The sequence below is a fragment of the Parus major genome, chromosome 1, assembly GCF_001522545.3.
Source record: "Parus major isolate Abel chromosome 1, Parus_major1.1, whole genome shotgun sequence".
NCBI lineage: Eukaryota > Metazoa > Chordata > Aves > Passeriformes > Paridae > Parus > Parus major.
This window is the reverse complement of record NC_031768.1, coordinates 10,439,580-10,453,308: the sequence shown is the minus strand read 5'-3', so window position 1 is coordinate 10,453,308 and position 13,729 is coordinate 10,439,580. Positions and strand designations below refer to the sequence as shown.

The window sequence follows — 13,729 nt, the reverse complement described above, 5'->3', positions numbered from 1 at the left end:
CCAACCAACCATCCAACCAACCAACCAACATGTTGCAAACAGATTTTATCAATGGCAACCTGAAGTCAGCTTCCATGTTGACTGTTTTTCCCTTCTCTGTCAGAGATATTTGAAGATCATACAGGGCAAATTAATTTCAAGTGTTCTGTTTTGTTCTTTTTTGCCACAGGGAATCACCATACCTATACTCATGCTTCTGAAGTGCTACAGAATGGGAAAAGGAAAAAGATACTTCTAAAAGGAACTAGCTATGATAGCTTTGATACAAGACAGGATTATCAAAGCCCTGTGTTATGTACCTGCAAGGGGCAGAGAAGTTAAAAAAGATAAGTGAGATCTATTTTATGAAGTAATTTTGTCCCTACTCATGGTATCTTACTTTTATGCAATGATTCTCATCCCTAAGAGTTCTAAATACTTCATTTGTTTGATGTGTGACAGAGAGATCCCTTAGTTCATCACTGAAGACTTGCCACCTTTATGATGAATTCTTGGAAACCCTTAAACAGCTTATAGAGAGATATACAATACTAAAATACTATAAGAAGTAATTTCTTTAGATAAAAAAATATTTCTTCTGTCTAGGAGAAAATGATTTCAAATACTTAAATATTATTTAGATGGAAAAGGTTTTATTGTAACAATTCTACAGAAATCTCTAACTCTTGTTTTGGCTCAAGAGTTGTCTTTGGAGAAAGAGTATGAGTTAATGTCACACTGAGTTAAAGCAACATCTATATTGCTTCTTTCATTCTGATATTCTGGATGGGCTTTAAAACTACTTTATAGAAGTTACTACTTTATGGCTAAAACAGACCTCAGGCTTCTCTTAACTTTCATGGTTATATATAACATGTCTTAACTTTCTTAGGGGAAAGGTAAAAAAAGGAACGGTGCTGCCCCATAAAGTCATGGATGTTTTCATCTCACTGTCTCTGTGATAGTGCTTTAAGTCCCACATAAAATTTTGTGAGAAAGACACATCCTACACATCACCTCTCCAGAGGGAAGACCTAGGAAATGTGACGAAGATGCCCCTTGCAGAAAAGCATTATATTATCTTAGAAAAATTTGCCACTGAGAGAGGTGTTTTTTGTTCATGTTTCTCTTTTGTTTCTCAATCAGTTGGTGGAGATAGGTCCTTGACCAGTATTGACACAACTTCCCACCATTTTGTTGCAGTAGATTAATGCCTGTGTGCCTATGGAAAAAAATTAATGTCTGGCTCAATATGGTACTTCCAGACTTTTCACAAACTCAGGGTCCTAAAGCAGCAAGATATGTCATGTTCACTTTGCAAATTTGATCTCACTATCTGTTCTCAAATATTCTCAAATGTTCTCTTCCCCATGAGAAAACAATATTTATATACAGCTACCTGTTGAACAGAAAAAGCACTGATCCTATTTTGTTTTAAAGCACCATTTCACATTTCTTCATTAAGCAATGAAATCGGACATTTAGGAACTTCAGAAACAATAACTTTTGTGGCAAGTTTCACAAAGTTAGTTATATATATACAGCACTATACTTTGGGAGGATGATAATTGGATTTGGAATATTCTCTTCTCATGAAATCAAGCTGCCAGACTGATAATTTCAATTTTTCAATAAAAACTCAATTTGTTTGAAAGAAATTTTTAGATAGTACCCTGAAGCATAATCAGACATCAAACAGGAAGTAAAAACCTCCTATGATATCATTACTTTAATGAAAGACACACAAAGATGAAGGAGAAGAGATCTTGAACCTATATTGTACAATAGAGGAACTAGAACAGTGGTTTTTCATTCAGACCTGAATAGACCTCAATGGCATATGAAATTAAAGACTAAAAGCAGACATGGGGTTAGCATCAGACTGGTGTGCATTGATCAAACACAGGAGACATGCTTTCAGCATACCCTCACCCCAACAAACCAGTGTCAATCTTTGCATGAAGAATTATTCTGAAGTATTATTCATTTGGTGGGTTTAAATAGAACAACAACAACCAAACTTCCTGTACAAGTGTTCTATTTAAGTTCCCTTTTAATACCAACCTTAGTCTAGAATGGTCCCCCATATGATGTTCTGCTATGATCTCTCCATTAGAATTCCCTGATGGAATTAGTATGAACCACAGGCAGTTATCACAATATTTTCATGGTGGGGAGTTGTGCAATAGAGCTGATACCAGCTACTCTTGTCACAAATGATTCCAAAACCTAAACTAGGGTTTCAAAAAGTATACATGAAATTGGAATGCCTGATCTAGAAAAAAAATCAGAGCTACTTATTTAATCCTCTAAAATTACTCAGTAATTGTTCTGGCTATGAAATCTGCCTGTGACAGATCTCTGAAGGTCATGGTCATTTAACACTTCCTTCTCCAAAAGGCTGATTTTTCTGTGCTTTGAAAGATTTTTCTCTGTTTGAAAGCTAAACTTGGAATTCTTTCCAACAAGGACTGTCATGCAGCACTAGCCTGCAAAGGAAAAAGCAAGGAACAAAAGGTTAAAAAAAAAATCGAACGTACCCGATGAATATCATTCTGTTTCTGCACAGTGGGAAGATCTCCACCAATGGGTGCTTGCTGTTTTAATTCATCCTCCTTCAACTGCAGCCATGCCAAAAGCTCCTGAAGAGAGAGATGCAATCTCTTCCACTGGTCAGTACTGGCATCCAAATGGGATCTGAAAGCATGTGTTAAATAGAAGATAGATTCAGGCACAGTATAAGTAAAAACCAAAATGTACAAGCTTATTTACTGAGAAAGATCCTAGTGTTTCATTAAGTTAATGATTTTTGAATAGCTTCAGTAGCTTTGAATTAGATTCTGGCAACACAGATTTATATTTGATTCCACAGTCCTGGCTTTTTTTTCACATGTCCTGATTTTTGTTTTTGATTGGTTGGGGTTTTTTTAGTTTTCCTCTTTAGCAGTGAGTAAGGGCTGTACTGAATTGTCAGTCTCACTAGAAGTGCACAAATATTATTATGCAGGACTAGCACAAGAAATGTAGTCATCACTAAGGACTACTAGGACATTGTTTACCTGAAATGCACAGATTAGTTTTCCAACTCAGTGAAGAGCAAGCATTTCTCTAAATCACTACACAAACCATTCAAATTACACAATATTCATTATCTTATTTTTTTTTAAATAAGAGAACCAATGCCATTCTTTTTAAAAAAATGTCATGAGGAAATTGTTAAAGCCGAAAGAATCTTCATGCACTATCTAGCCAAATGTCAGTGTCATTTAAACAGAGGTGTGAATGAAACTATTTGAAACACTGGGAAAATTAAAAGACAAAATATTATTTTTCTGAAAAAAGGTCTCCATCATAAGGATATTTTCTAAATATTTCCTCTGTATATTCATAAGTGTGGTTCTTTGGGATCAAATATAGAGCTTCTAAATTTCAGCATCTGTTTTCTGTGGCTGGACTGATAAAATATTAAATTTTCTCTGTACCATGGATAAACCCCACTAAAATTTTGTCTTTCTGTACCTATGGATATGCTATTTTTTAAATTTTTGCTTTGGGAAAAAAATCCTAATTCACCTCTAAGTAACAAAAGAAATCCTCTTAGTGAGTCAAACCAAAGAAGTATTACCTAACAGTAAAGTGGAAAAAATGTGCTGGAAAATAAAGACAAATTTTCTTTTATTTCATACATTTCTGTTTAAGTTCTAGCTTTGTTCATATAACATTTATCTTGTTCTACAGTGATTTCACATAAAATCATTCTCTTCTGATGCCAAGAATTCTACTCCTATACCTTATAGATAATGTTCTATAAAGAAACGTGAAAAGTATGGACTCAGCATTTTTGCAAACCTTATTGGTTTGGATACAGAAATGAGGAATTGCTGGAGGTAGGGACAGATGCATTTCTCTGAAATGCTCTATGAATCCTGTCTTCTTTCCAGCCTCTTACATCAGGTAATTAAAGTGGCAAGGAAAGAGAAAGGAAAGGGACAGATCAGCCACACGCTGACAGAAAATTCAGCTGCTCTCAAAGTATGTGAGCTAATGGAAAATCTCTTTTTTACAAACTTAAATGCTACATGTGAAGGACACACACAGATCAGGGCTTTTGATCACTTCTCTCACAGAGCATCTGGGATCAGGGGCAAGACAGCATCACAGCAGGGGGAGGCCAGTCCTGCAGGCAGTGAAATCTAGAGAAGGCCCTGCATGCTAAAAGATTAGGTTATATATATGTTTATACATAGTAAATTATTTACAATGAGGGTGGTGAGGCACTAGAACAGATTATCCAGAGAAGTTGTGGATGTCCCAGCCCTGGAAGTGCTCAAGGCCAGGCTGGGTGTAGCTTTGAGCAACCTGAATGTGTCCTTGCCCATGGCAGGGAGGTTGGCAGTGGACGATCACAGTCCCTGCCAACACAAACCATTCTTTCATTCTGTGATACCTCTGGAAGTAACAATGGGCAGAGAAGCTTTTTTATTATTTTTTATTTAGGGAGAGTTGCGGGAGGTGACAACCAGAGCAAGGACCACAGGATTTTAGGACAGGAGACAGTCAAGGAGCCAAGTTTCTGATTCAGGCTAATTCCCTTGTCTCATGTTTGTCTTGGAATAGGCAAGCTTCCACCTCTTCTGAAGAAGGGCAGCAAATGAAGGCAAACACTTCTTCCCTGCTTCCCCAGGTCTGGCTTTACAAGGAAAAAATTCAAAAAGAGTCACCTGAAGGGGTTTTGTTACTGCTGCTGTGCTCTGACCTTCCCAAGTTAGATGGTTTTTATTTTCCAGAACCTGTCTTGTTCTGCTCTTCCTTCATCTTCAAGAATATATGTTTATGCATGCACACACCAGTGTACATTTTATGCATAAACTCATGTATTTATGACTGTGTCCAGGATATGCAGACAAAAAAGGTAATAATAAAACAGTTTTGAAAATATATTTATAAGAAAGCAAGTGTTTATTAGGACAAACTGTGCTGACATATCAGGATGAAAGAAAGGGAGGAATGGAGAAAAGCTTGGCTTCTCTTTAATATCTACTATCTATTATTTTATCTGATGCATTTAGAAAAGAATGCCTACCCAAGTTGATTCATGGCAGAGTCTTCTCTTCCAGCAGAATAAAAATTACACTAAATAAAGAAACTTCTGGGACTGATGTCTGGAGAACACTTCATATGTCTGCTCTAATCCCTCTTCTGTGTAAGTGTTGCTAGTTATAATGAAATATATTCCATTCTGTGCTATGGGTAGAAAGAGCTCCAACCAGGCAGACTGGGAAGAACCTTTTCATTTAGTCTGGTGGCCAGCAACACTTAATCTGAATGTCTGAGAATTTAAGAATTGTTTCTTATCCTAATCAATAAGTTGTTGAAGACCTTAAGCCTTTTATTGGAAGCACAGATTTTAGAGGGGAGGTTTGTTGCTTTGAATGTGCAATTCAGGAAGTCACTGTGCTATAACTGGGGTTTACTGCTTCTGACTCAATTAATGACAGCAATACATTAAACTGCAAAAAATGAGACAGAAAGCCCCATATATTTACTGATATTTAGGCAACTGACTATTTATTTTTATCTCAAAAATCACTGTATTTGAGCAAGCTCATGGGCAAAATGCATGCGAACAAAAAAATCTCAGACACTTTGAAGGGTTTTATTCTTCCTCTTTTGCTCCTCAGAAGGAAAAAAAAAAGGAGGACTATGTCTCTTTTTCTTTAGTTACTAATATCTTTTCAACATCACAGTTTTCATTTATTTTTAATGATTGATGATACGGAGATGGTTTTTGTCATTACACAGCCTGACCTCCCTCAGGACCTGAGCTGAAAAAAAGCTAATATTTCATACATTACCTTGGAAAACACTTCTGTCTTTTGCTGCCCTCTGAACTACCACCAACATACACCAAGTGAGAAAATGAAAAAATGCCCAAGACTGAGTGCAAGTGAGCTGGGTTGCCTATTGCAGAAGCTGCATTTTTGAAGAAAAGCTTCCTGGACAATTTCTTTTGAAATGGAACTTTCAGTCCATTGAAGCCTGAATGACCACTTGATAATTGTAGTGTTACCATTTATTATACATCTCCTTGCAAACAAAAGTGTTTCCTCTCATGAAGAAACCTATGGATTTTTTTACCCCAAGATTTTATTTAGCAATTCTGTCCACTCTCCTGACAAAAGTTGAAATCTAAAATAATTTGCCTTCTCATTTGTAAGCATATTTTTAGTTTTGCACAGGAAATAGCAGTCTTTAAAATAAAGCTTATCATAAATATTGGTTATTTAATCACTTTCTTTCATGACTCACTGATAAGTCATACCCAGTTCTAGAAAAAGCCCACATTTAGAGGGAGTACTGTTACTGTTTAAATGTGGTAATCTTTCTTACTGTAATTACAAAACTTCATCATATGCCTCAAATCCTAATCCTTTACTATCATTTTCACACAAAAAACCTAATCATTCTTACAAAGTTAAGCCAACATCCAAAGTAGCACAAATAATTTCAAAATAGACAAAAACAGTGCTAACAGAAACAAAATTAAACCTTTTTACTTGCAAATTGTAGCATTCCATCTAATACACTAATGGCAGGCTTTTGCTTAGGTTCAGGTCCTACCTAATGTTTAGAGATTTCTTCCTAAGTTCACTCCATCTGAGGTTCATGTTATCCAGACGTCTCTGCAGCAGGGTTGCATCCTCAGAGCCTTCCAGGGACCTCAGGATTTTCTGCCCATTTTCATCCAGGTTGTGGAAGATGTCAGTGTGAGCATCAATTTCTGCCTGTAGTTCCTATGGAAGCAACAGAAAACAATATATCCGACTTCTTAAAATAATCACAGAAACTATGATTATTCAAAAGAGTTAAAAAATCCTCAGTGCAACACAGAGCACAGGTTTTGATTACTCCTTTTACAGCAATATCATGTCCTGTATACAAAGTCATGTTTCCCTTTCACATGAAGGCCATTTGCATTGAATAGGACCCTTATTTCCCATAGGGAGCATACTGAACAAAATTTAGAAAGCTAAAGGTGTAGCCTTTGACAGCAGCAAAGGAAGGACAGGATATATTTACTGTGCTGATGAGGGAAAAACAAAGAAACACAAAATCCTCAGGATCTCAGGTAAGTCTGACCTTCACATGATACGTCTTCCTGTGCAACATTTTCAGTTTGAGCTGGGGACTGCAACACCGGTCCTGCTGCATGGCAAGTCCAAGAAATCTAGGCGTCTGCAGCAGCCGGGCTTTAAAATGCCAAGTTCACTTACATTCTGTTGACAGAACGCATTTTGGAGCACAGGCCTCAGCAGTCAATAGCAATAAACAGCCACTTTGTGCTGTATCAAAACACTGGTTGGGGCCACGGCTGTAGGAGGGCCTGAGAATAGCAAGGACCTAGAATATGCAACTGGCAGCTCGTGTTGAACAGCCAACTTTTCTTATCGCCTCGTAACTGCAGGCCAGCTCTAAATTTTGAATTCATTTTTTCCCCCTCATTTTTAGCACGGCTGTTTCTGCCAAAAGAACATTCTTTAGAGAGCTGCCTGGTACCAGCATTCCTGCCTGCCCACACACTCAATGCAGCCTTTGTACGCTGGCTGCCCTTCCCCAAGATGTTTGCATGCTGCAGCTCCACAAGGTCAGATTCATTTGCAGAGAACAGTGGTTGAATCAAGGTCATTAAATGGAATAAAAATAATAGTGATAATAATTTCAACACGTACATGAATGAGTGTACACGTACTTTATATGCAGCCATATCTCCACAAAAGTACTTCTACTTTCAAACAAAGAAGCACACAAAGACACAAAGAAATCGTGAACAGTGAATAAAGCTCCACATTTTCTCCTGTGATGCTGGAGCACTAAGATTTCTGGTGGTGGTTTCTTGCTGCCTGAAATGGGAATGCTAGAGATAAAGTGGGGAATAGGACATGATTTATGGCATGTGAGAACAAGACCCAGTATTAACTCAGCATCACAGATAGTCCCCAATGGAAATTTGTTGCAATTTTCTTCTGAAGAATGACTTTGAAAGAGGGGAGCACACAATCTGTCTACTTGGTGTGTTCTTAATTGAATTGGTTTTATTTGATATTTTAAGTGCAATGTTAGCTGCACTGAATCATGAGTAGATTGTCCTTGTTCACTTACTGCTGTTCCAAATGTCCTTAACTGGATACCTGTCACAGCAATGGCTAGGATAATAATTTGGGGAAGTTTTAAGGTGGGCTAGCAATCTTTGGTACAGAGTAAGAATCCTCCTCCAACTATTTTACTTGTCTATTGTCATTCAAGCAGTAAAGTACCTAGGAATGAGTTTGATGTACATCAGAGGTAACTCTGAAGAATACAACTGCATTATAAACATTGTATTTATTTAATGATGTTCAGGTAATTTATATTTTTAAACATGGCATTATTAAGGTACATAAAAAGGTACAATATTCTAGGTAAGAATGTCCTTACTTGAAAATTTGCGTTTTATTTTAAGACTGAATGTTGCTAGCTTGAACTTCCAGCTGTGATACTTCATTTTTGTTTGCTTGAATGAAGAACACTCTATCACCAAATTTCTTTCCTTCCATGTTTAATTTTAATTTGAATAATATTTGGAGAAATTATTTAAACTGGGCTAAGTATAACAATACTGATGTAAACATCTGAATCAATGTGTAAGAAAGGATAAAATTCACAATCAAAAGTTAACTGTTAATGTCTGTATAGTTCTAAGTTCCTCCTCCATTTAATAAACAATAAGTCTGTTATTGGACAAAATAATTACGTTCATACATTACCTGTTGCACAAAATTCTTGGTTTTCAGGGTAGTGATGGAAACATTGAACTTACAAACTAGTTCCTTTGCCTTGGCAAGAACATGTGCCATGAAACATGTCCAATAACTATTCACAGTAAGAAACTGTCAAATCTATGTCCTCTTGGTGTTTTACTACACATATACTTATAGCATTATATAAGACAAAATTTAAGAAAAAAAATCTTTCCCCATTTTTCGTGTGTTTAGAAAATGCATCTTATGTTCTACACATTTTATGTCTTTCTCCAGACACACACATAATTCTGAAAATAAAAGCAAACCACATTCTTTTTAATTTCAGAACACTACATAGTATCACAACACATCTGGACAGTTGAGTGGGCAATGAATATGAAAAGTGAAGTATTCTTATCAAAAGCTTAATATTCAAGACCAAGTTTTCCTTATTCCAAATTACTTGTGTATTTCTTCTAATGCTTGCAGAAATAGTTTATTTCAGCTGTGCAGGAAGCCTACACTGACAAAGAAGCAAGACAACAACAACAATGATATTTGTTCCATTTAGGTTGGTGCATTTCAGAACCTTTCTTTGTGACACTTACACATCCTAAGAGAAGCAGAGAACATATAAGAAAAAGATCTATATACCTTTTATTTGTTTTCTGAAATAGATAAATCCATGTTTTAAAAACAAAATATAAATTAGATTATTTTTCTTGACAATGGTAAAGCGGGAAGAGCTATTTAATCTCAAAAATTGCTAAAATCTTTGCAAATGTACGCTGTCATTACATGTCGAACCAAGAAACATAGCATATGGATTAAACATACTATTTATTTCATTTTCATATTTTCCAATGTGTTCAAACATATGAAAAAACTACAGAGGATAAAAAAATCAATCCTGGTATAATACTGATTTGCAATTGGACTGTATGCTGCGTTTTTGCTGCAGTTGTTATTAATAAGTCTGTGCTGAAAAAGGATTGTCTATTTGCTCTTAAAAAGAGCAGAGAGCAAAATGAAAAACATCTTTTTGATCACAAGTTACTGCTTAGAGTGAGCTGAACTGCCTGGAATGAACTGCAACTCCATTAGGTGCTGGATGAAGTCCTCCTTTATTCAGATGAACTATACATTTAGATGACAAAATGCACCATAATACTTGTTTGTAGAAACTTAGATGAACAGTTATTAGAGGTTTCTACACATTTAAAAATGTGTATTTACATTATTTTATTATATAGAATAAGTGTGCAACTTAGATACAGAACTAGGGTGATGAAGAGATGACGTGCATTTTGTCTTGAGGACAATCTTGTTGGGCAAAACAGGGTTTGGAAAGTTTCTCTGGCTGTTTCACTTTTTGCCCTGAGCTCTTGAGACCACCACACACGATTTCAGAGAGGTGCACTAATGTGGTGAGCACAGCCAATGCTGCCAAGAAGCTAGGGGATGGGTGTATTTCTCTTTCTCAACTCAGTTGTTTCCCCCTTGGAATGACTGCCCTCATTCTCCGTGGAAGCACAGATTCTCACTGCCCTAATTCTTTTCCTAGGCAGAAGAAATTAATTTGTGGCTCTGAGGGTTCTATTTACACAGAGCCCTGCTAAGCACAGCTCAGCTGTTGCTGTAAAATCCAATGCACCCAAAGTTCTGCCAGCTTCCACACAGCATTGCTAGCCCTACAAGAATTCCATATGCTTTGAGATGTCTTAGCAGAAACAAATAATCAGTGCCAATGTCCTTCCTATCCTACATGCGATATGTAGACATGACATACAAAGGACATTATAGATGTCAAAATCTGCCATTATTTTGGCAATATACCAGATACCTAATACTACTACACTGGTAGTCTGGAAGTAAAATGAAGTCTTAGAAAGAATGAATTAATTCTATTTCTTGGACTATAGATGAGTCATACTAAAACATGGAAATCAATGCAGTGCAGCTGACAAAACATTTATCTTTTATACAAGGTAGAAAAAAATTCATTATGCAATAATTTAAAGAAATTAAAGGACCCTAGTTTGCCTCTATTTGTAGCTCTGTAAAGCACATCTTAGAAGTTTAGCAACTGGGTTTCAAATTAATCATCCCACTTGATTTCATTTAACTCTTAATTTCTGATTCCACCTAAAGCATAAACTCTGTGGGAGGGTTCAAAGTGTTTGTGACAAATTTTCAGTGCCCTGGAATTCTCCAGCAACCTTTGGAGGCACAGCAATCCATGCACATGGCACCATTCTCAGGATCACAGCTTATTCTCCTATCTGCTAGACAGGGGAAAAGTTTTGTGAATGTTACAGTTTTAGAATGAAGGGCTACAGCACAGCACATCAAATGCACTTTAAGCACCTGAGTGATAGAATCAGCTCAAGGTGCACTTGATAGGTTTCTTTTGTTTTTGGCAACTGAAGGCCTGTTTGCACTAAGCTTTATGGCAGTGTCTCCTTGTGAGCTGGTTGTTACCATTTGAATAGGAAGAAATGTTTTTTTTGAAAGAGAACATTTGTATCTGAAGATTCTATGATGTAGTTTAATGATGGAATAAACCACTGAAGCATTCCTACTGGTTTGCGAGGCATTTCTGGTTCCTTGGAAGTTCTCTCTTTTAAATGTCATAGTTCTTTTAAGGTTGTTGGATTTGAGTTTCTTTCTTTCTTTTTTTTTTTCCTTTTTTGTTTTTTTTTTTTGGTGCTCCCATTCCCCCATCAAGCTTTTAAGTAATTTTCTCTCCCAGTCCATAATCAAAACTTTTATTGAGTCTTAGAATGACACCATTCACTGAACAATTTACATAATGATAAAAACTTCTCAAATGAGATTTAAAATATAATTAAAGGGCAGACTTACTGAGTTAAAAGCATTGTTGTGAAATGGCTATACATCACCATGCCAAGAAGCCTCCTATTCAGCTAGCCTATGGCATGACCCCAATTCCAGTCTGGTATGATTACATCTCTGAGTTTCATGCTAATGACTTGATTAAAAAGAATGATAAAAAGGTCTTTTCCATTGTGAAGATAAGCTTATGAACATAATTAAGGCATTTCTGGTTTCCCAACACATTTTTCAAGATAAAAAAGGGTAAGAGCTAGTCCTCTAAGAGAGAATCAAGTGTTGATGAATGGAAGCCAAAAGAATAACTTTGCCCTGCAGAAAGCAATCTGTGTAAGTTGCATCTATCATTGTTATGGTTTAAAATTCTGCAAGTCCCAGAACAAAGATGTGACCAAACTTCATATTCAAATGCTACTTTCTTCTAACGGAAGATTAAAAAAAGCTTTCTTTAGTAAGTTGGGCCCTGTTTTCAGAAAATATTCTTTTAATAAACAGGCAAAAGAGCCTTCAATTTAGGTTATATTCAGATTGCAAGAGACTTCACAGTGCATCTAAGGATGCAACAATCTCTTGCTGACTGCAAATGTTGTGTGGGCTTCTTGATTTCTTTTACATTGCTCTGCTGCAGGTTTGGAATAGCACTAACAAAATCATTTGAACATATACTTGTCTGTAGTGTGCAAATATTTATTCACAGAACGGACTTTTTGCCCATAGCACAAGGTCTTGTATTTATCCCTTGATGATAGAGAAATAATCAGCTTTTTTAGACCTCTAGCAATTAATTTGTACTCAATTATTAGCTAATTCCATGTGTTTGGAAGGAATTTGTGGACTTCTTGGATAGGTTTTTTGAAGACTGAGAAAACCCCTGCTTCATTTACAATTAATGAAAATATGAATAAATGCATAAAATAAACAAATCTTTCTGCATTTATAGTTGCATTTAGGATTTGATTTTTGTCTAGTGAAATAAATCCTATTCTGATAATAGTGACTTCAATACAAATTATTATTTTTACTCTCATTTTACTTTACTTGTCATTGTATCTAGGATGGAAACCTTAAGTAGAAAGAAACATCGTGTTAGTCTGAGGTTACACTAATGAAGAAAACTTCCTTGTAGCCACAGAAATGAAGAACTTTTACTGTATGGTGTAAAACATAAATATGTATTTTACTAACATAGCTTGTATTCTCTTTCAGGCAAACCAATCCAACAAAGCAAACAAAGCACATTTTTCAAGTAGGAGTTGCAAGTGTTCTGTGTGTCAGAAAATCAGCCACCTCTACTGAGATGTCTAAGAATGGGCTCAGCTATCTGCCTTTGAAATCTGTATTTGAGATTTGAGTGAGTAGGAGGGAAACAGCATAAATGTGCATAGAATCATACACACAATTTTCTGAAAGCAAAACCGTAGGGCCCATTACAAACTAGCAGAGTTTTCCAGATTTTAGAAAGTAGTCTGCTCCCACCAAAAATGCACATCCCAGCCCCCGTACTTCAATGGATGTCTGATCCCATTCCACCTGCACATGCTGTCAGCACACTCACCCTGTCAATCTTTTGGCAATCTTTCTGAAGACAAATAATTATGCTGCTACTTTCAGCATGTCTATGTCTAATTTCTCTTCTCCCTGCTTTCCAGAGATCAAACAGTAACAGCACAAAGAGCATCTTCCTCTGCAGGAACATTTACTTCCACTTAGTTACTCATGCAAGATCCTCAAGTCCTGTTGCATAGTTTGGAAAGCATTTACCTCTCTTAGTTCTGCTGACATTCCAGTACTTCAAATTAATACTGATTTCCTTTTACGACACACAGCTGGAAAGGCTGAAATACACAACTGTCTCTAGGTCTGGGGAAAAAAAAAATCTTCTGAAAGATGAAATGACAGGTTTTTTTTCTTCTTTCACAAACCAATAGTGAAAAATATCTGTTATCTGTTAATTATAAATGACCTTTCCTAGAAGAAAAATTATTTGTACCTACAGAAATGTCTATTTGTTTCACCGTACACCAAGATGTAACAATAAGATATCTCATGCTTTATCACCAATGATATTCATATTTACTTTCATCCTTCCCTAAATACACAAACACATGCAATCCTCT

At 36.2% G+C, this 13,729-nt stretch overlaps 1 protein-coding gene across 13 annotated transcripts in view; it reads right to left on the bottom strand.

Moving 5' to 3' along the window:
* Positions 1-13,729, bottom strand: part of DMD (dystrophin) — a 1,134,919-nt gene that overhangs the window by 186,026 nt on the left and 935,164 nt on the right. For all 13 annotated transcript variants that reach the window (XM_015620877.3, XM_015620912.3, XM_015620930.3 and 10 more), the window contains 2 exons: positions 6,601-6,773; positions 2,520-2,676 (listed from right to left, as the gene is read on the bottom strand). In XM_015620877.3, coding sequence (XP_015476363.1) covers positions 2,520-2,676; positions 6,601-6,773 — 330 coding nt within the window. The remainder of the gene's footprint in view (positions 1-2,519; positions 2,677-6,600; positions 6,774-13,729) is intronic.